A 26,205-nucleotide genomic window follows, 5' to 3' on the forward strand; every position below is an offset into this window, starting at 1 on the left:
CGCGGGGCGGGGCGCGCAGGCCTTCTCCGGGGAAGGGGGCGGGGGAAGGGGCGGGGCGAGCGGCGCTCGGCGGGCACGCCCCCTCGCCCGCGGCCCCCTCCCCGCCTCTCTCAGCCGCTCTCCTGGCTCCCCGGTCAGAGGGCCGGAGCGAGAAGATGGCGAAGACGTATGATTATCTGTTTAAGCTGCTGCTGATCGGCGACTCTGGGGTGGGCAAGACCTGCCTGCTATTTCGCTTTTCCGAAGACGCCTTCAACACCACCTTCATCTCCACCATCGGTGAGGGAGGGGCTGCGGCCGCGGACTGGGAGTGAGAAATGGGGGGCGGGTGCGAGGGGGCCGGGAGAGAGCGGTGGGAGGACTTGGGAGCCTCAGTGAGGGGACCCCGGGGACAGCTGGGCGGCGAGGGCAGTGGGAGAGGGTGAAGGCGTGAGAGAGAGAGGCGGTGAGGACGTGGGGCTGAGAGGGTTGAAAGGAGGAACTTGGGGGCAAAGGAAGAGGAGGAGGAACCAGAAGAACAAGGACTAGGGGTATTGGGGGAAATGAGAGGGTTGGGGGTGTGACAGGAAGGGGGTCTTAGAGGGACAGAGTGGGGGGACACAGGAAAGCTCATAGAGAAAGAGAAGGGGATAGTGAGTGTGAAATGGATTAAAAGAGGAAGGAAATGGAAGGGGGAAACGAAGGGTTGGGGGAGTGGGAATGGAAGGTCCGTGGAGTAAAGGGACAGAGGACCCAAGGGACAAGGTAGAGGAGAATCCAGGAATCCGAAAGGAATTCGGAGGAAAGAGTGATTGAGAGTTGAGGGATGAGAGGGACACTGGCTGCAAGAAGTCTGGTCAGAGATACCATGAGGAAATTGTAGGAAAAGGTAGATGAGTTAAGGGGACTCAAGAACGAAATGAGGATACTTGGAAAAAGTAAAGGAGAGCTGGGTGTGAAATAGAAAGGAAAAGCAAAATATACAGTAAAGAGGTGGGGCATAGAAGAGAGAAGACTCTTGGTAAAGGGAGAGAAATAGAAAGTAGAACTTTCTCTAGTTACTGGGAGTACTGGTTACCATTTCTCTGTCTTTACTCCCTCTGGATCAAGTGCAGGAGAAAGAGCAAAAAGTGACTAATAATGAGATACTGTCTATGGACCATTAAATTGTTCTGGGAGTGTTAATGGGCGTTGGGAGGGTTGGTGACTTTTGGAATGGTATGATCAGGAAAATATGGTTTACTACCTCCTGCAAAGCAGCACATCTCAATTTTTAAAATTCTTAGCCTTGAAGGTTTAGTAATTCTCAGCTGGGAAATTGATCTTACATACTACCTGCCTTTCTGTGTATTTTCCTTTTGGTTTTATTACTTGCTAAACGAATCAGAACATGCAATGTACCCCCCAGTTACTTTCAATTGATTCTGATTTTTCTGGTCTTGGCTGGGAGCTGTCCTTCCTACTTTTGGAGGACTCTGTTCAGGTAACAAGATCTCAGACTTAACCTAAACTGAAGAAGAGCAAATCAGAGCAGGTTTTAAGCTGCCTGTACAAGTGACCTTAACATCATAGCTGGAGTTAATTAAGCACCTTAAGAATCTTAGCTGTTGGTTGTCTGGGTGATGTTGTGGCTTCTCACCTAAGCATTTTCAAATGGTTCTTATAGCATATTTCACCATGAATTGCTGGGATTATTAGGGCGGCTAGTGCTATGGTAATGAGTTATGTATTAAGGATAATTTATCATTTATAAAAGAAGAGTATTGGGGTATAGAGCACTGTTCGGTGAAGCACTGGGAAAAGCTATGGTTTGTTTGTTCTGGCATCTTTCATATGGATTGAATGGTCTGAAACCTCCTGGGTGTTAATGATGTCTGGGCTTAGGGAAGTTTGAGTTGCAAGTTCTTGGCAGTCATTCGTGAGTGGGACTTTTTCTTTTCTGAGGAAGCAGATTTTAAATGTCATGTCTCAAGTGTGTTCTTAAGAGATTTGATGGGAGCTGTTGTAGCCACCAAAAGTGTTAATTTTTGATGCTGGTACTCATGTCAAAACCCCAAATCACCGTTTTTCATTGTTGAGTGCACACTGAAGTCCAGAAGGTAAAGGACAGTCTCTAACAAGTCAAGTGGGTCGCCTTTTGTCCATTCTATGAGTGAACTTCCCAGAAGCATTCTCCTGCATCGAAAGTGACTAAATCTCACTGAGGCTGTTTCTGTTAAGCTCCTTAAATGACTTTTGCTTGTTTGTAACAGTTTTGTTAGTTTCCTCTTTTTTTAGTCTTAATTTTTGTCCTACTTTTTCTGTGAGGGTGTCTGCTTCCTTTTACAATAGTAGCTTTGAAAAATTACTTTTTATTCTGAGGGAGTACAATCTTTCTTGCGTGAATTTTTTTTTTTTTTTTTTAATGATTGAAATTCTGTTTTGTGGAGGGTTGCAGGAAAGTGAGCATCCTGAAGAAGTTTAGACCTGGAGGGAAGCGTTAAAGGGGGGGGTGAATCTCATGTATGATGTTGGCCTTTGCATTTTCTATGGAGTAGATGTGGTAAAAAGAGGCTCTGAGCTGTGTCTTCAGTTGACGTGGAGGAGGGGAAATCCCATGCCTCTTTTTTAGCCCTAAGAGCTCTGACAGGAAGTGGTAGCCAAGAGGCTTCAAACAGCGCAAAAAATATGTTACCTGCAACCTAATGCTTTGGAGTTGAAGTTAAGTTAGGAAAATAAGGTGAATGTTAACATCATTCTAGTGAAATGTTCCACACACATTGACCACAAACATAGGCTTGAAGTGTCTGCATCTCTAGCAAAAATATCCATGCACAAACCTTCACCCCCATTTCCAGGTGGTCTGAAGTTGCTGAAGGAAGCGTTGGTGGTCCACCTCCTCCCAGTCACAATTATTTCTTGAGGCATCTCAGCATGGAAGTTTCCAGGGCTTCTCTGACTGGGTTTGAAAAGATTTGCCACATGATTGCTGACAAAAGTTGATAAGGTCTACGTCACAGGAAAGATCTATTTCTTAATACCTGGGGTTTGTGTGTGTGTGTTGTGTGTTTTGGGAGTTATATATATAAATATCTGTTTCTTCCCATGGAGTTACATTTACTGTCTTAATTTTGCTTTATTAAAATTTAGGTAGTTTTAGAAAAGGACATCTGCCACCTCTCGACCCTGTTTTGATAGGGATTCTGCCTTCATGAAAGGAAGGAGACGGTCATTTTCATTACAGATACAGTTGTCTCACAGATAGTTTCTTCTTTCATGTATGTAAGGTTCTGGTATCTTCTCTGATATCCTGGCTCCCCTCATTTCCTTTCTGCTCTTGGAGGTGGTGGAGGGTATACTTCTTTCAGCTGACTTGCTGGGAGTCTTCACCTATCAGTCAGATAATATTTAACTATTGAGTAGAGATGTTTTATCGATTTGAAGTTGTAGGTTCAGTGCCTAGAACCAACAAAAACTCTCATTCAATTCAGATGTTTAAGAACTGAAAAAGCAATTTTGATTGGCTCCTCAAGCCCCTTACATAATCATTGTTGTTGTTCAGTCTCTAAGTCATGTCAGACCCTTTGTGACCCCATGGATTGCATAATCATTATCAATGGTTAATTAAATGTATGTAAAATGTATCATGAAGACAACTAAGAAACAGTAATGCAATCTCTCTGAATTATATTTCCTATGGGATGTGGGTACATTTTAATATTGATACGAAGGCAGAGGGACATCTTGGAATGGCCTGTACTGAACCTGGTGCCGGGAGAACAGAGAAAACCCAACCCTGTCTTCTAACAGGACAGTCTCAGCTTCTTCCCTTTACTGTCTCTCCGCTGCCCAGCCCCCCTCTTCCTGTTAGGGTATTTCCTGAGTGGTTATATTATTTAGTATAGTCATAGTTGAACAGCATAAAGAGCCTTAGAAATTATCTACATGATGTCTGTGCCCCAGTTTTATAAATAAGAAAACCAAGCTTAGGTTGATGCTGTCAAGATCACGCAGCTGATCAGATGCTTGTAGAAGCATCTCTAGTGAAACCTCAAACCCAAGTCTGGACTGCTTCTCATAGTTGAGCTGCTGCTGTTTCTGATCAGCATGATCACCGCTGTAAATTCAAATTACCATCTTTTCCAGGGAGGAATTCAATTTTGCTCATTTGCTTATATGTGAGGAAAGTTAAAGTGTTCCCATTTGGATCAACTGTATCTCTTCAGGGAAACAGTAAATGCTAATACAACAACTCAGAGTCCTGTAGAAGTTTATATGGGCTAACTCAGCGTGTTTTAACTGTCCTTTGCCCTTTCTTTCTATGTCTGTTGTTTCAGGTTAGGGACTCAAAGTGCATCCTGCCATTAAAATTCCTTCCATGTGCAAAGTAACTAATGACATTGACATTGTATTCATAGTGTGCTGGTAATTGGAGCCTAGTCCCATCAGAGCACTTTTAGACAATTTATTCCCTGGCATTTTTTTCTTGGATACACTTTCTCTATGTTTAGGAGTTGGTGGCCTATGGCCCGCAGGCCAAATGTAGCCTCCTGCCTGTTTTTGTGCAGTCCACAAGCAAAGAATGGTTTTCACATTTTTAAAGGGTTATTAAAAACTAACACAAAACAAGGAATATGAAGCAGACACCATATGTGTCCCACAAAGCTTAAAAATATTTACTAACTGTTCTTTCTCAGAGAGTTTGCCAACCCCACGTTACAATTAAATACTGTTTTCAGTTGGTAGCAATTCAAAACTTTTATCAAGACTTATTGACCGAAAAACAAACTTTGTCATATTTACATTTTTATCCAAGATGATATCAGCATTTGGCTGAGCATAATCCAGATATGTAGTACAAGTTGATTTGATTTTCATCATTGTTTTGCTTGATTTCAGCCTCTCAAACAAAAATATGCAACGGCCAGGCAACTTCAGGGCTTCCCTGGTGGCTCAGACAGTAAAGAATCTGCCTGCAGTGTAGGAGATGTGGGTTTGATCCCTGGGTTGGGAAGATCCTCTGGAGAAGGGAATGGCCTCAGTCCAGTATTCTTGCCTGAAGAATTTCATGGACAGAGGAAGGAGCCTGGCAGGCTTACAGTCCATGGGGTTGCAAAGAGTCAGACACAACTGAGCGAGGAACACTTTCAGGCAACTTCAAGTTGAACATTTTGTCCGTAAAACCTTAGTTTAATGCCATTGTGTTCTTTCAGAGTGTCAGTAGACTTCCCACCTAAGTGACAGCTTTGAAAATAACACTGTTTCAAGAGTGTAATACCTGAGATTGAAGGGTTAAACTCGTCTCCTCTGTTAGTGTTCTACTGATTGCAAAAAGCCATTCAACAAATTAAGGTAGGAAACTGAGTCTTGGAGACAGACCTGGACATGTCTTAAGAATATGTGTGCTTTAACAAAGAGCTTCGCCAGCTGTTCTGCATGGCAGCAAACCAGGGAGGAGTTTCTCTTGGCAACAGCACCAAAACTGTTTGGATCCTCTGAGAAATGCTGGAGGGAAATAGGTTTGGATATTGCCTAAGTGGAAAATGTCTGGTCTTTGAAGACAGGGAAAAATTTAGCAGTTGATATTTTAATGGAAGCTCATCACTGAATCTGAGAAAAAAATATGGAACCAGAATTGGGAGACCTGGGAGCTGCCGACATGGCCTGAGGCTGACTGACTCTAGGTCAGGTCTGCCTGCCTGTACACAGGACCGTTCTGGAGATGAGCTCTTGTGTGTGTTAGAATCGCTACATGGGAAAGATGTGCAGAAAAGGGTTTTCACAGTGGCATGAGAAGAGGGTGGGAGTAAGGAATGGGGAACTAGCTTCTAGATGGTAGTGTAGCTATATAATATAGTATGCTATGCTATGCTCCATAGCTTAATATGGAGCTACTGAGATGTAAGTAGCCAGTGACGTGGTGTGGTCGGTGTTTGGTGTTAGGAAGATTGCACAGTGAATTAAGAGCAATAGGTCTGGAGTCAAATTGGGGTTCATGTCGTGACATATGCTATTCCTACTTCTCTTATCTTTAGTGGGTTGGTGGTCCTTCTTGGGCCTTAGTTCCTTTATCTGTACTAGAGTATATTACTACTATGCCAACTTTTCACGGATGTTCTGTGTTCCCTAGGGCAAGACTCAAATCTTACTCACTTTTTAAGTCTCTAAGGCCTCTATTAAATGACTGATCAATTGGATGAATGAATGGCTGGATGGATGAATTATAAAGCATTGTGAGCCATACAGCATTGCTTGAATTTTAGTCATTATCTTTCATAGTATTCTAGATAATTAGATGATGTCAGAGATGAGATTAAAAGTGCTTAATTTGAATTCCTAACACTATTTCTCCCTCTATCAAATGCTGTCTTTCTATAATCAGTTTTAAAGGGATATTTTAGACTCTGAAAGATATATCACTTGTCTTTCAGTCTCCATAATAAGCTGTTTTAACACCCTGCTTCCAACCCCCCACTAACATAAATACCAAATAGAAAATGAGTGAAATCACTGGGTTTGCTTTAGAAGAGCCATTTCAGCTTTGTCTTTGCCCATTAGCTGCAAACAATGCAACAGATGCCTGTTAACAGTTTCATGCCCAGTTTTAATTAGCAGATGGAGCTGTGTTTGTGTTTGTGTTCTGCCCAGCACTGCTTTGAGTGACAGCATAGTGAGTGGATTGGAACTGGGTTGGGCCTTTGGGTTGAATAAAGCCAAATGCTATTTTGAAAAAGATGAATATAAACATTTATTACATAGAACTGCTTGTGTATCTCAGTGAAACAGCTTCATGTCTAGAGGAAAACTAATGTTTGCAGTTATGTTTTCTGCTCTTACTATCCTTTAGTAATTACATAATATGGAAAAATACCTTTTTTTGGCTTAAATGAAGGGTTTTGGGGAGTCTTGAAACTGTCACCAAGTGGCTTTCTCTGAAGATTGGTTTCAGTATTTCGGTATAGTAGTTTGAGGACTATGCAGAGCTGGGGTGAAATGGGCTTCAGCCTGAATGCCACTGCTGAGTTGGTAGCTGCCTCCTGGCATGCTGTGTTGTATAGAGTTTTCAGGTCCTGTCCGAGCTCAGCAAGACCGAATACTGTGACAGATTCCTGATGTGAGTCGTGGGCAGGGGATGGAGAGTGTGGGTGGCAACATCCTACACATTTGCTGTCTGTTTCTGCCCCCTCCCCAACTCCGCCACCATATTATAAAAGAAGCATTTCATTGATAGTTTTGCTCTGCCATGTATATTGATAGAGGATGTCACTGGGCACAGCCTGGCAAACTGTATCCTTGGAACTGATGAGTGTTTTCGGTTTTGTTTTGTTTTTTCTGAAGTGAATAGGTAGTATTTGCTTTCCAATGTGTCGTGGCTAAATTTCAGTATTAAAATATTATCCGTCAGTGATTGCTGGATATATTGTGTCTGGAGATGTGTCCTTTTCCTTTGTTCAGTTTTAAATTTTGGATTATTTTTATTTTGCATTGAATTATAAAGAACCTTAAAGGAAATAGGTGCCTGATTGTCTTCAGAGGAAGAAATGTCTGCGCTATTTTTTTTAAGTTACTTAGTTACTCAGGACTTCCTTAGCGAAGCACATAAAGTGATGGAGACAACTCAGAAACAGTCCTTACAGCAGCCCTGTTCCCTGACTGTGACAAAGTATTTTCTTGCTGTCTTAAGCTGTAGCATTCAGCATCAGTTTAATTACGCACTCTGGTGTTTACCTGTTGCTCAACCTTTGGACATTTTCCACAGAGCTCTCATCTTCCTGGGCCCAGAATTTTAATTCTTGGCTCCCGGGAGGAAGTGTGAAAGCTCTCACGTCCCCATGTTCGTCAGATTAGGCTTCCTGTCACCACGGCAGGCTGGTGCCGGTGCTGCTTGCAGCCATGACGGCATTGCAGGACTTCAGAGCGCGTGCGGAAGCTCAGTAGGGTATGGAATTCCACCTCATCATGATAAAAACCGACTACAAAGTCTTAACCAATATGTAGCGTTTCACAGCTTTCTGCTGGCAAAGTTAGGACTGGCATGATTTCCCCACCTCACATTGCATTTTTGCATATTTGGGGGGAGAACTTGGCTAGTTATTTTAATAACTCATAGACACTTTCCTGATGTATAAAGTAGGACAGTCTCTAACATACATGATCAAGTTTTGACATGAAATATAGAGTGATCTACTTAAAAGTTGAATTATAAGAGTTCATTTCTGGAGGACTTCCATGGTGGTCCAGAGGCTACGACTCTGCTGTCCCAGTGCAGGGGGCCAGGGTTGAATCCCTGGTCAGGGAACTAGGTCTCACATGCTGCAGCTACGGGTTCACAGGCCCCAGCTGCAGATCCGGCATCTGCAACTCACAAAACACCCAGTGCAGCGAAGCAAATAAATAAACATTTTTTAAAAAACATTCATTTCTGGGAATTCCCTGGTTGTCCAGTGGTTAGGACTCCATACTTCCACTGCAGGGGGCACAGGTTTGATCCCTGATTGGGGAACTATTAATAAGATCCCAGCATGGTGCCCCAAAAAAGTTCATTTCTTGTGACCCTATGCAATATTTTCTTAGCTGGAATAGGTATTGCAAAATATTTTAATCTCATACAAAAAATCCATTATGAAAAAAAAGTGTATACATTGTGAGATGTCAGTGACTGACCCTACTGTAATTTGTTTGTTGCTTATGAATTTGGATGGGTTAGCTGTTTATGGTTTTCAACAAGGAACTTTTTATCGTAAGGTCTCTGAATAAAATCTTGAGATAGCATGGAAAACAGTTCTTTATTGAGAGTTAACTATTCCATTTTTGAAATGATTCAGACTACTTTCTGATTTCACTCTCCATTGACACGTCAACCCTATCAGGATTTGGGGCGAGGGGTCTGAATAGGGGAGAGAAGGATGAAAACAGCATTCTACCCTCCTCCTGTATCAGTTTCTTTGGCTACTTGTTCAGCCTCTTTTGCTTTTGTAAATTGGAGTAAATTGTTGGCTGAGAAGTGAGAAACTTCTGCCTAAAATATGGTGACTTTTGACTGCATTACTTTCTTATAGTGTTTAAAACTAAATAATAAAAAAAATCATGATTTCCCCACTTCACATTGCAATTTTGTATATTTGGGGGGAGAACTTGGCAGTAGTTATTTTAATAATTCATAGATACTTTCCTGATACATACAGTAGAAGGACAGTTTCTAACATACATGAAATATAAGGTGTTCTACTTAAAAGTTGAATTATAAGAGTTCATTTCTGGGGGACTTCCCTGGTGGTCCAGTGGCTAAGACTCTGCTCTCCCAGTGCAGGGGGCCAGGGTTCAATCCCTGGTCAGGGAACTAGGTGCTTGTCTCAGTCATAACCCGTGATGAACAGATGAAGACTTTGTCCACAAGCAAAATCATTTGAGTAAGTGCATTTCCTTTGTCTACTTACTATTGTTTTGAAAACTTCCAGTCTTATAGAAGCATGAAAAAGTAATGAAACAAGTGAAATAATTTCTTTTACATCCACAAAATTCCATAACAATGAAATGTAAAAACATATATATATAAATTCAGAGGTGTGTCTCTGTCTTAGCCCTTCAGCCTTCAATTTGGATAAACACCATTGTATTTTATTTTATGTTGGGATCTCATTAATATGATTTACCACATATACAGTGCTCTGAAAAACAATGGTGCATGTTTCCAGTCAGTGGTGGTACAGGTCCTTCCTAAGGACATTAGCCTGGGTCTGTTTTCTCATTGTGAAAGGAAAGTTCAGGCTTCAGGGGTCTTGAGAATCTCTCTGGCTGCAGCGTTCTGTGAGTCTATGAAATCAGGTAGTGTCTGTAAAGAAAAAAGAATTTGTCCTTAGTTAATGATTGTGGGGAAGTTGGGGCAGGAAGATCCCCTGGAGAAGGAAATGGCAACCCACTCCAGTATTCTTGCCTAGAAAATTCCATGGATGGAGGAGCCTGGTGGGCTACAGTCCATGGGGTCGCAAAGAGTTGGACACGACTGAGCTACTTCACTTTCTTTCTTTTCTTTTTGCAGGTGGACACTAGTGAGGTTTTTGTTTTGTTTTGTTTTGTTTTTTGCCTTTGTGTTTATTTGTGAAAAGGAGAAGCTGGGGTTGGGAACTGTAGTGATTTATTAGTAGGCTACTAATGTCAGATACCAAGTCATTTTCACTAATTTTACTCATTCAGTGAGCAGCTTTTTCCAGTCCACAAAATATTGAGAAGAGAAAGAATAGCAAGTGTCCAGGCAGTTTGAACACAGTGATGAAAAGGGCTTCAAAGGGATTAATGTAGGATGTCAGGAAAGAGTAGAGGAGAGGGAGAGGAGGGCATCTGGGAGAGAATGATGTGGAGGTTAAGATCAGAACCTCAGGAGGCCTTAGTTGGGTCGAATTTGAAGTGTCAGGAGGAGGGGCTCTCACCTGTAGATGTCGGGGAGACAACCCCTGAAGGAGCTCTTTCTCAATAGATGGGCATGTGGCACAGGGTCAACTTGAAGGGTAATCAGAGGGCAGGTTGTGAAGGGAATTTAAACCTGTTCAGGAGTCTGGACTTTATCCTGAGAGCAGTGGGGAGTCATTAGGGATTTTCTACGGGGAGACCAGTGAGGAGATAAGCAGACATCCTTGGTTGCCCCATCCCTTTTTTGGCCCTTTACCATTTACAGAGCACTTTCACTAACATCCCTGTTTAAACTCCTCAGTAATCATGTCCATGGACAGAGATTGTCTTCATGTTCGAGACGAGGAAGGTAAGGTTCTGAGAGAGTGATAGACTCTTGATCCATCAGCTAAGTAGGTAGAGGAGCCAAGACTTGAGCCTTGAACTCAGTTCTGAACCACAGTCTGTCCACAACAACCTGCTCCTCTCAGAATGGGTCCTGAAATTTTCCATGGGACTCAGTGCTCTGTGCGGAGAAGGCAATGGCACCCCACTCCAGTACTCTTGACTGGAAAATCCCATGGATGCAAGAGCCTAGTAGGCTGCAGTCCATGGGGTCGCTAAGAGTCAGACATGACTGAGCGACTTCACTTTCACTTTTCACTTTCATGCATTGGAGAAGGAAATGGCAACCCACTCCAGTGTTCTTGCCTTGAGAATCCCAGGGACGGGGGAGCCTGGTGGGCTGCCGTCTCTGGGGTCGCACAGAGTTGGACACAACTGAAGTGACTTAGCAGCAGCAATGCTCTGTCACTTAGCCTGTAGTAGCGGTCACTTCCAGTGGTCTGTAAGAACTGTGTAAACTGACCAGCAAACCCTTGAGAAGTGTGTTGAGTAGAGGGATGAAATCAGCCTCTCCCTGGACAAGGCCCAGTAACAGCTAATGCAAACACGCATCGTGTTGCTTGCTGGCTGTGGAAGGTCAGCAGACTCTGGTTTCGGATTGTCTCCTGGCTTCCCCACCCAGTCCCATAGGAAGCAATCAAATACATACACAGCAGAACCAGGGCAGGAGGAGACAGAGTTTAATTATGAATCCAAGTCTTTTGTGGAAAGGAAGCTAATTATATCGGAAATCTCAGCATTGCTTCTCCACATGGGGCCAATGGTTTGTTATACTTGTACGTTTGTTGTTGGTCTCAGCTAGACTGTAGAGTGCTAGGAACTGCTGCTTTAATTGTGAGCTTCCTTCCTTTGACAAATTAAATTTAAACTTTACGTTAGCCTCTCCTTTCCTTTTTTTCCAGAGTGAAATTGGCTCTGCTCTGGGTTTTGTTTGTAAAGCTGTGTTTGGCAGTTTTCCTCAGATTCACAGTGACATTGTAGACCAGTCTAACACCTGATTTGTTTGCTGACTCTGGGTCTCTAGAACGCTGTTGTTGAGCCAGAAAGCGGAAAGGTCCAAGCAGCGAAGCTAGTTATACAAAGTCCATTTGCTAAAATGCTGAACTTGCCTCACTGGGGAGGGAGCCCCTGGATCCAAACTTAGCATTTGCATTCTTGCTTTAAAGCAGGGCTGGGGGCCTCCTAGAGGTGGGCCATCAGCATCTGAGAGGAAGAAGTAGCAATGTGGCAGTGGCATTCTTTATGCGACTTGGGGCAAGTCAGCAGCCAGCCTCCCAGACTTCCTTTTTTCTCCATAAGCAAACAGAGAATGTTGTGCTAGATTCAGTCTATAGTCCCTTCCAAAACTCTGATCCTAAGTGGTGACGACTGGCTCACTCACCACTTTTATTCACAAAATGGTAAAAACAGATGTGAAAACTGAAGATGACATTGTATAGGTAAAAAAGAACTTGGACTTTTGAGACAGAGACTCAAATTCAAATCCAGACTCTGCTAATGCCTGTTAAGAGCTTTGAGTGAATTATTTAACCATTTTCCATATTGATAAAGGAAGAGTACTGCAAGAATTTTATTGTTTTATTTTGAGAACGAAATGCATTGTTGTGTGCATAATACCTTTGGCACATGGGAGACATAGAAAGGCATGTGTGTGTGACTGTGTGGGTGAACTCAATCTGAGTTCATTGAAGGTAGGTCCACACAGCTCTGAGAACCTTGGCGATCCATGGGGATTTCAATGTTACAACACTTGCTTTTAATTAATAACAGCAAATATTTACTTGGCCATCTCATGCGAAGAGTTGACTCATTGGAAAAGACCCTGATGCTGGGAGGGATTGGGGGCAGGAGGAGAAGGGGACGACAGAGGATGAGATGGCTGGATGGCATCACTGACTCGGACATGAGTTTGAGTGAACTCCGAGAGTTGGTGATGGACAGGGAGGCCTGGCGTGCTGTGATTCATGGGGTCACAGAGTCGGACACGACTGAGCGACTGAACTGAACTGAATATTTACCGAGTGTTTACTATATATCAGGTACAGTTTTAAGCATTTTACATGAATTAACATTTTTCATGGGTTGACCCATTTAATTCTCATAACAGCCTCTCAGGTACGTTGTTATTATTTCCGTTTTTCCAAATGAGATAATCGAGGCACAGATGTTAAAGAACATCTCAGGGTCACAGAACTCATAAGTGGTAGAACCAACTTGGATTTGAATCCAGGCCGTTTGGCTCCAGAGTCTGTGGTTTTAAGCCCTAAGCCTTTCTGCCCCATCGGTGACTCAGAAATACTAAAAAAGAAAAAGATTAGCTACCCCTGGTGGCTCAGATAGTAAAGAATCTGCCTGCAATGTGGGAGACCTGGGTTTGATCCCTGGGTTGGGAAGATCTCCTGGAGAAGGAAATGGCAACCCACTCCAATATTCTTGCCTGGAGAATCCCCATGGACAGAGGAGCCTGGCGGGCTACAGTCGTGGGGTTGCAAGAGTTGGACACAGCTGAGCGAGTAACACACACAAGGAGTTGATGTGATGCACGATGCGTTGTGGGGCAGCTCCTTCCCAGCTGGGTGACATCATCACATCCTTTAAACCTCCTTGGTCCCTGTCTCCTCTTCTGCAGAGAACTATCGTGGAATGGTTTAATGGAGTGTACTGGAGGGAAGCATTTAACACAGGGGCTACACATGCAGCCAGGCTTAGTAAATGGTGAGGGTTTGGCTTTTCCCTGGTAACTTAAGAAACACCTGTTAGAATAAGTTACATAAAAAATATGAATGGGAACATTTTGGTTACTTAATGGGATATGCTTTAAAGTTTAGGACTGTATGCGTTTAACTAAGCTCAAACGGGAACCGTTTCTTTAAACTCATTCCCAAAGTGAAGGTCCTTATGCCTCAGCTGGCATAAGGAGGTGTCCAAGACAGCCCTTGGCCTTGGCTGCAGGATGTTAATGTGATGATATAAGGGGCGAGTTCTTCAGAGCCTTCTAGCTGCTGCAAACTCTCAGGCATATTGAATTCTTTCTTCTGGTGAAAATATAAATAAAATCAGTGTTGAATGCCCTGTCTAGGAAGGACAAATGTTTCCATTTAAATATTTGAGCTCAGTGTCCTCTGTTAGGGCCCTGAATTTTAAATGCAGTGAGTTTCTGAGTGAGGTTCTGAATTTTAAGGAATTTGTTTGCATACATGAATTTGAACAATATATTAAATCTTGAAACACCATACCTGATTTTAATGGAGTAAATTACCCAACTTGAAAGTTAGTTACTAGGTTTTTCTTTACCTAATAATCAAAAGTCATTAATCATATTTTCACAGTATCGATACATGCTAGTAGTTTCTTTTTAACCATTAAACTATCTCTCCAAGAGGATTAGGGAAATAAATGTGTCAGGGTGAGCATATAGCATGATCTTCCTCCCTTTTAACCCATTTCCTCCCACATACTAAATGATTACTTGTACATGGTAGGAATAAAGCCAAAATTGGGTTTAGCTTTGTACAGTGCTTACTTAAACCCAGAAGGTGAGGTGAGATGCTCTCCTCTAGTTTAAAAGTATTTTTAAGCATTTATATATGTGTGTGTGTATGCACACATGCACACATATTCATAGATGGTACAGGAGGTGACAGAGACCAGGTCATAAGGAGCCTCGAGGGCTGAGGTTAGGAGGAGAGCATTTTTTCTGACTGTAGTTGAAAGTACATATGCAGGGCCATGTGCAGGGAAATGATACACATAATTGATCATTTTTAAAGCTGCAGTGGTTTTAAGATTGAGTTCCGTCTTGGGGTTTAATGGCACTGAAAAACCACACCGTGTAACTTTCTGGTCCAGTCCATCCCCTAAAATCATGTTGTGTCCAGAAAAGTGTCATGTTAAAAACGTTCAGTTAGCCAGTCTTGCCTCCTAATGAAGCATAAAAATTGTGAGGGTTGGCTCAGCTAATGTTCTGAGCACTCAAATGTGCCAAAATTGTGAGCATGCAGAAGCTGTCAGGACATCCCACCTGATGGTGACCTTCTGGAAGACAGGAATCATGGCTTGCCTCTTCAGAGCTCATTTGTTTGATGTTCAGGCATGCAGTATCTGTGGGATAAATGAACTAACACCATATATTTCCTTCTGAGGAATGGATTTGAGCCTCCTGTAATAGTGAGATCTCATCCATTAGCACATACATAATCTTCAAAGGATATGTAATTATCACCTGTTATTGCTTATGGTCTTTCTCTAGATATGAGAGTGATAAAATCAGTCTGTTTCTCTTTTGCCTAGAGTATTTGCCTATAGTAATAAATGCCTGCTGACTTCACTTACGCCCACTTGTAAATGCACAGTTTCTGGTGTGTGGAAGGCCCTGCTTAAGTGTTTGTAGCCTGAATGTACAGTTGGTGGCCATTAGCACTCTCCAGCTGTTCATGTCTCACTCAGATCGCAGCAAATGTCTCCTCTTTCCCCGTATTTTTCCAGCAAAGACCCTATGACTAACAAGAACTTTGCCAACATCCTTTCTTGCCAGAAATTTCCAGATAGTTTCATCTTCCCTTGTTTCCTTTTGCCTTCTCTCCGAGGAGCCGGTGTTGACCTCTCGGTTGACCCTCTTTCTTTTCTTTCTTTTGGCCACACTGCACAGCATGCGGGATCTTAGTTTCCCATCCAGTGATTTAACTGTGCCCTGTGCACTTGAAGCTCAGTCTTAACCCTTAACCACCAGGGAGGTCCCCGGTTGATGTTTTTGATGGAATACCTTTCCACTCTGCTGGGGCCAGGCTCTGGCAGTCATCTTCCTCTCATGTCTTCTCTCTCCTCTTTCTCTGGCTCAGCTGGCTCTTTCTGCTCTGCCATTAATCCTGTTGAAATCACCTCCATTTTGATAAAGAGATCCCTTAAATTTACTTCCTCATGTCACCTTTCTTGCTGTTTAACTTCTTGAAAGAGAAGTCTTATCGCTTGCCCTTTCCTACCATCTCCTCACTCATTAACCCTTGGAAATCCTGCCCTGCCTGCTCTAACACTGCACTCAGGGGGTCCTGTTCTCACTGAACAGGTCAGTGGCCTTTGCCCAATCCTCATCCCCCTTGGCACTGTTTATTACTTGCTTCTTGAAGCTCTTCCTGCACCAACTTCCAGGAATTGTCTGCTCCGGTTCGTTTCCTACTGTTCTAACTGCCTTCTGGTTCCATGGGTAGTCTCATTTGCCTTTTGATTGAAGTCATTTTCCAAGTATCTGCTCTCTATTTTTTTTTTTTTCCTTTTTTGGAAATTAGACACTCTAATGCAATTTGCAATCACCCACCTGTGTGATTACGTGAGTGCAGGTCCCAGGTCTGCTGGTCTTCAGTGTATCTCTAGCACCTAGTATAGTGCCTGGCATATAGTGAGGGCTGCCGTCTATGGGGTCGCACAGAGTTGGACACGACTGAAGTGACTTACCAGCAGCAGCAGCAGACATCCATAAGTGATGAAGCAGGTAAGCTTGCTCCCTTGTAAGCCTTCCATGTCTGACTCTCCAGTGTCCTGTCTTGTATCCCCAGCCTTTCCCAAACTCCTGCCCTTCACCCCAACATGAATTAATTTCCTCTTCATATCTAGTACCCTTCATGAATTTTCATATATCTGTTAACACTACTGTCATATTTTTTTTCATTTACCTGGGTTCAGAAATCTGGAAATCTCTTTGTTCTTTTCCTTACATCCTGTACATAATTTGTTGCTAAATCCTTTCCATTCTTCTAGTCCCCTGCTTTAGACCCTCAATGCCTCTCACCTGAACTTTGCATTCTCCTCCTGGGTGGCCTGAGCACTCAGTCTCACTTGGACAGCAACCCCCTCCACCCACTCCATTCCATCTCATACACTCTGATCAATTAACTGTGGAACATAGCTCTGATTATACATCGTGTTAATCCCTTATCCCTCCCCTGTAAAGTCTTATCTTTCACTTTGTCTAACTGACTATATCTTCCTCAGTCTGCCATTCCAAACCCCTACCTTGTGGCGTCACCTTTATTTCCTTCATCTCCTTTTTGGTTAACCCACGGACGCCTATTAAACAGTGGGCAATGCCTGAGTTTCCACCTGACTGGTGAGGTTACCAGCTACCCTTCCATGAGAGGGCTTCCCTGGTGGCTCCAACAGTAAAGAAACTGCCTACAATGTGGGAGACCTAGATTCAGTCCCTGGCTTGGGAAGATTCCCCTGGAGAAAGAATGGCTACCCAATCCAGTACTCTTGTCTGGAGAATTCCGTGGATGGAGGAGCCTAGTGGGCTACAATACATGGGATTGCTGAGTTGAATATGACTGAGCGACTAGCACTTCACTTTCATGAGAAGGAGTGGCATTTTTAAGTTTCTGAGATGAAGTGGTTCCTGCATTTTTGGAATGAAAATGCTCCTTGTAAAATGATGGTACTAATAGATAGTCATTATTTATCTCATTATCCTTTGCAAAATTAAAAAAGAAATACAATCAGTCGAATTCTGGCTATTTTGTTTTTCCAGGGGGGAAGAAAAACCTTTCTAGCCAGTGTTCTACCCAAGCAAATTTTATGGAATACAGAGTTCCTAGCTTAGTATATTCCATCTTTTAACTTCTTTCATTCTCACCACCACTACTCTTTCATCCTTTCTCCTATGTCCCCTCCTGCCCCTGCCCCTGCCCGCCCCCCTCCCCGCCCCCACCCTGCCACCGGAGATTTCACTAATTCACAAAATTCAAGAGTCTCAGAATCACTGCTCTATGAGAACAGATGGTTCCATGACACCCCTCATTCTGCCTGTTGACATTCTGCCTTTCTTTCTTGAGTCCCCTCAAATGTTACTTTCATTCTGTTGTCAGAGCCTTCTTTCTGTGCTTTCTCTTTCCTCAGTGGTACTTTATACCCTGTAGTAGTTTGGACTTTGGCATGGCATTTCCCATGTTCTTCCTGTGTTCAAAGTAGAGCTGGCTTCCTTCTCTATTTTCCCAGCTCCCCACCCCCACAAAAGCTTTCTTTGAGGCAGAAGCTTGTTTTATCTTTGTGTTCTTTGCATTTGCCAGACGTTGTATTTGGCACATATTTGGAGCTTGGAAAAATTGTCCTTGAGCTGAAATTTCAGGGTGATACTGATGAAATGATTAAGTAAAGCTCATCTTTGGAGGTAGGGAACCTCTAAAGGCACTAGTTTAGAATTTTTCTTCGGACAGTTCTGAAATTAGAATTACAGTTGCTTACTAAAATATGTTAGGAATGATGATCTGTTTATCTTTTAAAGATAAAACAATCTTAGACTGCAACCCCAGATAGCTCCGGGCCGGGGGAGGGGGTGGGTGGGTAAGGTCTGCTGTGGTTGAGGTGGTCAAGAAATTAAACATTTCATTTGGCCTTTTTTTGTGGAACTTCTTGGAACATTGATTTTGATTTCATCTTGACAAGAGGAGGCCCTGAAAAGTCTTCTTTCCCCCAGGTGATAAGGCTGCACTTTCTTGTCTCTGGCTTGCCCTAGAGCTGGCAGCACCCTGTGAACATTGGCCTGATCTGGATAAGGAGGCTTTCTCTGTATCTACGAAAAAGCTATCTTTGAACTAGATACAGGCCTGTCACTTTTATTCTTCTTTAAACAAAAAATTTTTTTTTTAATGAACTCGGTTTTTCTTCCCACTTTGCCTGTGCCTGCCCTATCCCATCAGATCTTCTGTTACTGAATTTGGATTATGGGAAAGCAAGCCTGGCTGGGAGATAAGACAGGTAGTTTCACAACTGGGCTTCCTAGTATACGCACCTGAGGCAACCTTCTGTGCAAAGTTCCTCCTCCCCGCCCCTGCCTTTTTAGTCATGACATATGGGATATTAGTCATGGGATTTTAGTCATGGCATATGGGATATTAGTTCCCTGACCAAGGATTGAACCCATGCCCTCTGCAGTAGAAGCTCAATGTCTTAATCACTGGACCACCAGGAAAGTCCCCTCACCTTTGGGTTCTTGACCTCTTGTGATGGAGCAATTTTTCAACTTTTTCCACGGAAGCACTGGCATCATTTTGGACTTGGGGACAATGGTGGGTTTCTAACATGGAAGACCCTGAGAGGAGAAGGAAGAGGAAGCCGCTGCCTCTTCTGTGTCTTTTCTCCTGAAAAAGAGGTGGAGAGGGCGGTGGCTGGTGATGGCAGTGGTGGTGCCTACAGCTGTGGCTAGTTCTTGGCCTTCTTTTCCTCAACTGGAGGCTGCTTTTGTGTCACGAGTGACTGGCGGGTAAATAGAAGACAAGAAGTTGAATTGTCTCTTGAAGAGAAGGAAAGCTTAACATCATAAGCAGTGTGCTAAACAGTGCTGCTTGATGTGATTCTGATTAGCTTTGAAGAGCCAGGACTTAACTCATCCCAAGGAACGTCTTCATTTTTTGCTGAAAGATAACCACTGCACAGTGACCCTTTGGAGTTCTTGCAACATCAGAAGATCAAAGCAGGAATAGAGTTTGGGGAGGGTTCTGTACTTTGTTTGAGACGTGTGCCAGGATAAAAGTGAATGATCAGCTCCACCCTCATTGGCTTAAGTGTTTTACATTAAAATCTCTTTTGGCTTTTCTGGCCTAACTTTTCTGACAGGGGAACAAATGATAGAATATTGTTGCTAGATCACAAGTAGAGAAATCACTGGGATTAGGGGGAAATGCTTCACAGATGTTCCTGAAACTTCAGCCAAGTTGAGTGGATTCTTGCCCCTTTACGTACTGGGAGCGTGGGAGATTACTGTCTGTTGTGACTGCTCCGCTCCAGGTTGCATTCACTCCCGGTGTCTCCTGGGGACAAGCTTATTTAACCCTGTCATACTTTAATGATGAGGGCCATTTGACAGGACAGAATGTGTAAGGCTTTGGAGAGATTCTTAGTTTGAAATTTTATTTATATAAAGGATCTTGATACTGTATTTAGCAAATACTTTAAATATAGCTTGTTAAAAGTAAAAGTGAGTATGGCAGAGTTCAAAATTAACTTCCAGTTAAATCCACTTATAGCTTTGGTGGATTTTTTGCCAGGCACCCACATTTTCCTTAGTCTCACCACATAGCGACTGAGATAGCATCCCTTATATATCAGATCTGAAGATGAAATACCCTAGTTGATTGTTCCACATCATGTGGAGTCCTGTCTTCCTTGGACGGTGCATTGTGTTCCTGCCTTCTGAGTTGGCATGAAATCATGCTTGGTGCAGGGCATGCTGAGCTAGTTCCCAGCAAAAAACAGCAACAACTCGATGCCCGGGTTGTTGCATTGGCCACCGTGTTTATTTATCATTTTTACAGATAGTTTTTAAGGGAGGTATTTCACCAGCACGTTTGCTGTTTCAGTTCATGTTCAGCTGTGACTCATTCTACTCTTAACTCCATTTTGCTTGGAAATTTTTTTGTGCTAGAAAATGTCACTTTCACCCAGGGGAGGGGAAATTCTGATTGGGGATCAGAATAGCCAAGATACTGTAGTGATAATCTGGCATCATCTTTGACTCAAGGAAAAAAATAGAGAACCCCTTACAAAGGAAAGTGTTGAAAAGGACACAGTGATTCTTATAAACAGGTGGGGGAAAGGAAAGTCACCTCTGAGCTTTACTGTGGGAAGGAGGTGGGGTGTGGATCAGGGAAATTACTATAGAATTTCTATACATGGCAGGGTAAGGGCCTGTGGACTTCCCCATGTGTTGCCTTATCCACCGAGACAGCTCTAGTGAATTGCCTCACGATTGGTGTATGAATAGAGAGAAAGACGCTGAAACTCTCACACTTGATCCTGAAAGGCCCATCTTCATGTATAATCAGCCACAGATGTCTGTATATGATTATATATTCCCGTAGTGAGCAAATGATAAATGTAAATGAGAACCGTGATAAAATTTTGCCTCGCTTGCTTGCACATTTTCAGAATAGAATTAAAAGCACATGCCACTGTCAGTAGTTAACTGTGAGGTTCATGTTAGGTTTTTATAAGACTTTGGCAGAAACATAAAACATGTTTTAGTGTCAAAGTCCTTCCTCTTCCCTCTTTGCCTCCCTTCCCTCCTTCTTCCCTTCCTCCCTTCCCTTTGGAAATGAAAGGAAACTCTCTAGGTTCTGACTCATCTCTTTTCAAAACTAGGGATAATTCCAACCTCAACACAGATTAAATTAATTTTCGTTTCTCTAGTACCTGAAAATGTACCTGAGTTATACTAGATAATTGCTTTCTAACATCTTTCTTCAAATGAAATTCAAAGGATAAATGTCTACGAGGCACTATTTCACTACCCCAAACAGGTGGATGTGTGTGGAGGTGGGGTATGGGAAGGGAGACAGAGGTCAAGTTAGGGGAGCAGTCATAATATGACTTCGGTCAGTGGATCGGTACATGGTAAATCTTTGTCCTCCACATAGTGCCAAATGCCCAGAAAAGCCACTGTACTGCCTAAAGAATTTCTTGTTCATTTAGCCACTTGTACTTATGCTAAAACTAATCTGTTCCTCTTGTAAATTCATTAGGCTGTGCATTATGCCCACAGATAAAGCAGCTTTCATTTTAAAAATGATGACAAAAGCTTAAGTTATTATAAGGATGTTAAAAAAAATGAGGAAACCAAACAGTCTTCCTCTGATTAAGGGGAATTCTTAACACGAGTTCTCTTTCCAACCACATGTGTTTATGAGTACTGAAACTTAAAATGAGTAAATTGTCTTCCAAATAACATTCTGCATTTTCCATCTATTCCTCTCATATCTGCTCTCAGGAACAAAACAAACGTAGCTTCATTCTGTCCATCAGTTTTGTATAATGTAGACATTTTCAGTGCTTAAAAATTCAAATTGGTTATTCCTTTCAAAGCCTTAACAGTGTGGGAGGTAAAGGGTCTGTTTAATGTAGTTATCCAAGAGCTTAATTCCAGTTTGGAAAAAAATTCCGTGATGGTGTCGAATTCCTTGGAAAGGGGTGTGCTTGGTTTCTAACACGTTCCAAAGCTTGTGCATTTGACAGTGGACATGACCAGGGCGGGTCTCCTGCCTCCAATTTCAGCAGCAGTTCATTTCTCTTTTCTTACGTGACCATCAAGATCCGAGTTTCTGCTTTTGAGAGTTCACGTTTACATTTTTTCCCCCCTCCTAACTTAAACACTGTATACTTTTTTCTAAAGAAAAACATATTTTCTATGAAATACATATATAGTATTTATTTTTCTTGTTTACTAAGGTCTTTAGAATTGAAGGAGGGTCTCTATAGAGTGCCATGTCCTCATACCTTCTACCTCATCAGCGTAGAATCAGGTGTCTGCAGTCTCTACAGGGTTCTGAGTTGCTTCCCCATTCCACATGGGCCCCATATCTACTGTTCCTGTTTGGGACCAAATGCCATGGTGGTCCCAGACCACCAACAGGGGCCCAGGGAGTCTGGAGACTAATGTCTACATAATTGAGTCCCAAGATCCTTCCTCTCTCAGACTCATCCCTCCTCCTCTCTGATTTTGACCTCTGTCTTCTCCATCTGGACCTAGGTTTTTCCTCTTGTGTAAAATAGGGATAGTAGCCCTCATGAAGGCTTATGTTGAGACTAGTGGTAAGGTATATTAAGTACATAGCACAGAGCCTGGCACTAAGTGGGCTCTTGAGGAATGTCAGCTATTTTTATTAATGATAGCCTATCCCATTATAACTGTCAGCATCATTATATGTTGAAGGGGGAGGAGTCTCAGGAGAGTATCTTGAGGGGTATTATTTAATAATGATTCCATTATACAGGGTGATCTAATCTGATGCTCATTTGTTTGGCTACACTTTGTTCTCTGGTACACTTTGTACTGTAGCCATTCTGGACTGATTTAAAGTGAAGTTTAAATCCCTGATTTTGCAGGCAATTATTCCCTCGTTTAAAAGATACAGTTCTATTTTATTGATTTGTAATAAGGTAAATTATCAAACCCTGTTGAATTCTTGTACCCTTTTTTGAAGGTACTTTTTCTCATTTGCTTCTTGGCCTTGGGCCAGTGAATCAAAGCATCTCAGGTAATGAGGAAGCAGAAGCTCTGGCTTTGTCTTGCTCAAAAAATTGGGCACGTTACCCAGGCAGCATTTCTGTCATTGGAATTCTCCTTTTGTCTCCTTTAAGTCTTCTTCACCTTACTCCTCTCTGTTAACTTTACCCACAACACAAAAACATACATGTACACTTTTTAATGGCTTCTTAAATTTAACAGATATTTTAGTGCTTACAGTATACTGGGCCCTGAAGTTGTCATTTTTTTCCCTTTCTCTCTCTCTTGTTAAGAAGTGAAGCTGGAGTGGCTTTTCCTTATCAGCAAAGGAATTTTAGAAAAGAAAGAAATAGCTTGTGACCTTTGGTTGACTTCCAGAATGTTCTTTAAGCCAGTGTTTTTCATTGTGGATTGCAGCCCATTATTGGGTCATGGAGTCAGTTTAGTGTGTCCAGACCAATCTCTCTTTGGACGGAGGGGAAGAGACTAGACCAGAACATAAGAATAGAAAAGAAAATATATTGTTTACAAAATATACAAACAGCTCATACAACTCAACAACAAAAAAACAAAACCACCCAACTGAAAAATGGGTAGAAGACCTAAGTAGACACTCCTCCAGAGAAGATATACAGGTGGCCATTAGACACACGAAAAGATAAACGTTTAACAGCTCTTATTATTAAAGAAATGCAAATCAAAACTGTAATGAGCTATTACCTCACACCAGTCAGAATGGCCATAATTAAAAGTCTACAAGTAACAAGTGCTGGAGAGGATGTGGAGAAAAGGAAACCCTCCTACACTGTTGGTGGGAATGTAAACTGGTGAAGCCACTATGGAGGATTGTCTGGAGGTTCCTTAAAAAACGAAAAGCTACCATATGATCCAGCAATCCCACTCATGGGTGTGTGTCCAGAGAAAAACATGGTTCAAAAGGATACCTGCAACCCCAGTGTTCACTTACGTAGAATCTAAAATATGATGCAAATCAACATACCTGCTAAACAAAACAGACTCACAGATAATAGAGAACAGAGTTGTGGTACGGGGTAGGGGAGGAAAGGAATGGGAGTTTGGGATTAGCAGAGGCAAACTATTATATATAGGATGGGAAAATGACAAGTTCCAACTGTATAGCACAGCAAAGTATATTCAATAACATGTGACAAACCTTAATGGAAAAGAGTATATATATGTGTATGTATAACTAAGATTAAGGCATCCAGTCCCATCACTCCATGGCAAATAGATAGGGAAAAAGTGGAAACAGTGGCAGATTTTATTTTCTTGGGCTCCAAAATAACTGTGGACCATGACTGAACCCATGAAATTAAAAGATGCTTGCTCCTTGGAAGAAAAGCTATGACAAACTTAGCATATTAAAAAACAGAGACATCACTTTGCCGACAAAGGTCTGAATAATCAAAGCTATGGTTTTTCCAGTAGTCCTGTATGGATGTGAGAGCTGGACCATAAAGAAGACTCTCAGCACATAAGAATTGATGCTTTCAAATTGTGGAGTTGGAGAAGACCTTTGAGAGTCCCTTGGACAGCAAGGAGGTCAAACCAGTCAATCCTAAAGGAAATCAACTGTGATTATTCATTGGAAGGACTGATACTGAAGCTCTAATCCTTTGGCCTCCTGATGTGAAGAGCCCACTCATTGGAAAAGACCCTGATGCTGGGAAAGATTGAGGGCAAGAGGAGAAGGGGGCGACAGAGGATGAGATGGTTGGATGGCATCATCAAATCAATGGACATGAGTTTGAGCAAATGCAGAAGATAGTGAAGGACAGGGAAGCCTGGTGTGCCACCACTGATGGGGTCGCAAAGAGTTGGACATGACTGAGCCACTGAACAACAACAGCAGCAACGTGGAGACTGTACTTAATTGAATAAATTATTTTTGTGTGTGTGAAAAAAACTAGACTTTTTAACTCTCAGGCTTTTGTTGATGGAAGGCTTCCACTGCTAGTTTGACTTGCTGTGTTTCTGTAAGGTAATAAACCTATTTTGGGTAATAAACCTATAGTCTGTCTCCTGTTTTTGTTTTTCTGCTTTCTCTCTCTCTAAGTCCACTTAGAGAAGGGAGAACAACCATTCTAGTTGTTGGAACAATGGCAAAAGGTCCCACACAGCAGAGATGTCTACAACATATGGTTTTGTGGTTGTTGCCAAAGTTTTAAGAAAATTATGGTTTCTGAAGGAAGTAAAACTTCCCTATATGAAATATTCAGTTTCCACTCCTCTTCCCAACCTGGGGTGTTATATTGGTTCTCCTAATATACCTACAGAATTATCTCATTTCATGTATGTTTTTAAAAATCATCTAGATTCCTAAGCCTATCAGGTAACAGAACCTTAAATTATAGGTAACAGAACGTTTAATTCAATTCTGTTTCTCTAGAAGAGACTGTATTACTATCTTTTCTTCATTCTAAAAAGAAAAGACATCTGTTTTATGTGTGCTGAGTACTGTGTTTTTGATTTGTTCTTTTCTCAATAATTTAATTTAGTGTTTGTGTGCCTTCCCTCCCTCCCTCTCTTTTTTCCCTCCCTTCCTTCCTTCCTTTCTTCCCTCCCTAAAGTTATCCAAATATGTAGCTTAATTTGTTAGGCATTAAGATGCATTCCAGTAGGATCGGTTTGGAAATATGTCAACCTGATTGTTTTCAGAAGTAGAAGTGATTAATCAGTGTCAATAAGTATTTATTGAGTGCCTATGATGTTCTTGGCAAACAGGAGGGAAGGTTACAAAGAGAATAGCTTGTAAAAGATGAAGCTTCCCTTCCCTTCATCCCTTTGAACATGTATTGAGCACCTAGTTAATCAGCTGCATACTGTGCCAGATGCTCTGCCTAAATTGAATCGGGAAGGCAAAACTTATCATATGAAGCAACAAGAATAATTAAATGCCACCACTAATGGTATTCTAAATTTGGTAGAAATTTAGGGTCGAGAGTGAGCAGAGTTGACCCAGATGTCTGGAGGACAGAGGAAGTGGAGTTACTGGGCTACTTAAGTCATTGTCAGGATTCCAAGGGGAAGGATGGAGAATGTTTCAGATGGCAGGGGAATCCTGGAAAGACAGGGAATATCAGAGGGCAACATGAGGGAAGCATTTCTGAGTGTATGTACTGAGGCACTGTGAAAAGTAGGGTTAGATATATTGGGTGAGGCCATGTATTTTAAGGTGGGTAATTGTAGAGAACTCAGAAGCTAAAAAGGCACCCCACATCCTGAGGTGCTTATCATCTAGTCTGGGAGAAGGGATTATAAATAACTAACCAGAATGTCCTGTGAGTACATGATGGAGGCTGGTACCATGGTGGAAGTAGTATAAGCAAAAACCTTGGAGTCACCGTGTCAGTGGCTACCCTTGAGCTATATTGGTACTGCTCCGGCTTAGAGCTTGGCAGCATTGCTGACTCAGTGACAGACTTCCTTTTGGAAGCCTGGCTCCTGAC

At 42.3% G+C, this 26,205-nt stretch overlaps 1 protein-coding gene across 1 annotated transcript in view; it reads left to right on the forward strand.

Annotated features, from left to right (window-relative positions):
• The first annotated feature begins 69 nt into the window (after nucleotides 1-69).
• RAB8B (RAB8B, member RAS oncogene family) overlaps nucleotides 70-26,205 on the forward strand; it is a 70,116-nt gene continuing 43,980 nt past the window's right edge. Inside the window, exon 1 of the mRNA XM_006079938.4 lies at nucleotides 70-279. Coding sequence (XP_006080000.1) covers nucleotides 156-279 — 124 coding nt within the window. The 5' untranslated portion in view covers nucleotides 70-155. The remainder of the gene's footprint in view (nucleotides 280-26,205) is intronic.

The sequence above is a fragment of the Bubalus bubalis genome, chromosome 11, assembly GCF_019923935.1.
Source record: "Bubalus bubalis isolate 160015118507 breed Murrah chromosome 11, NDDB_SH_1, whole genome shotgun sequence".
In the NCBI taxonomy this organism is placed as follows: Eukaryota; Metazoa; Chordata; class Mammalia; order Artiodactyla; family Bovidae; genus Bubalus; species Bubalus bubalis.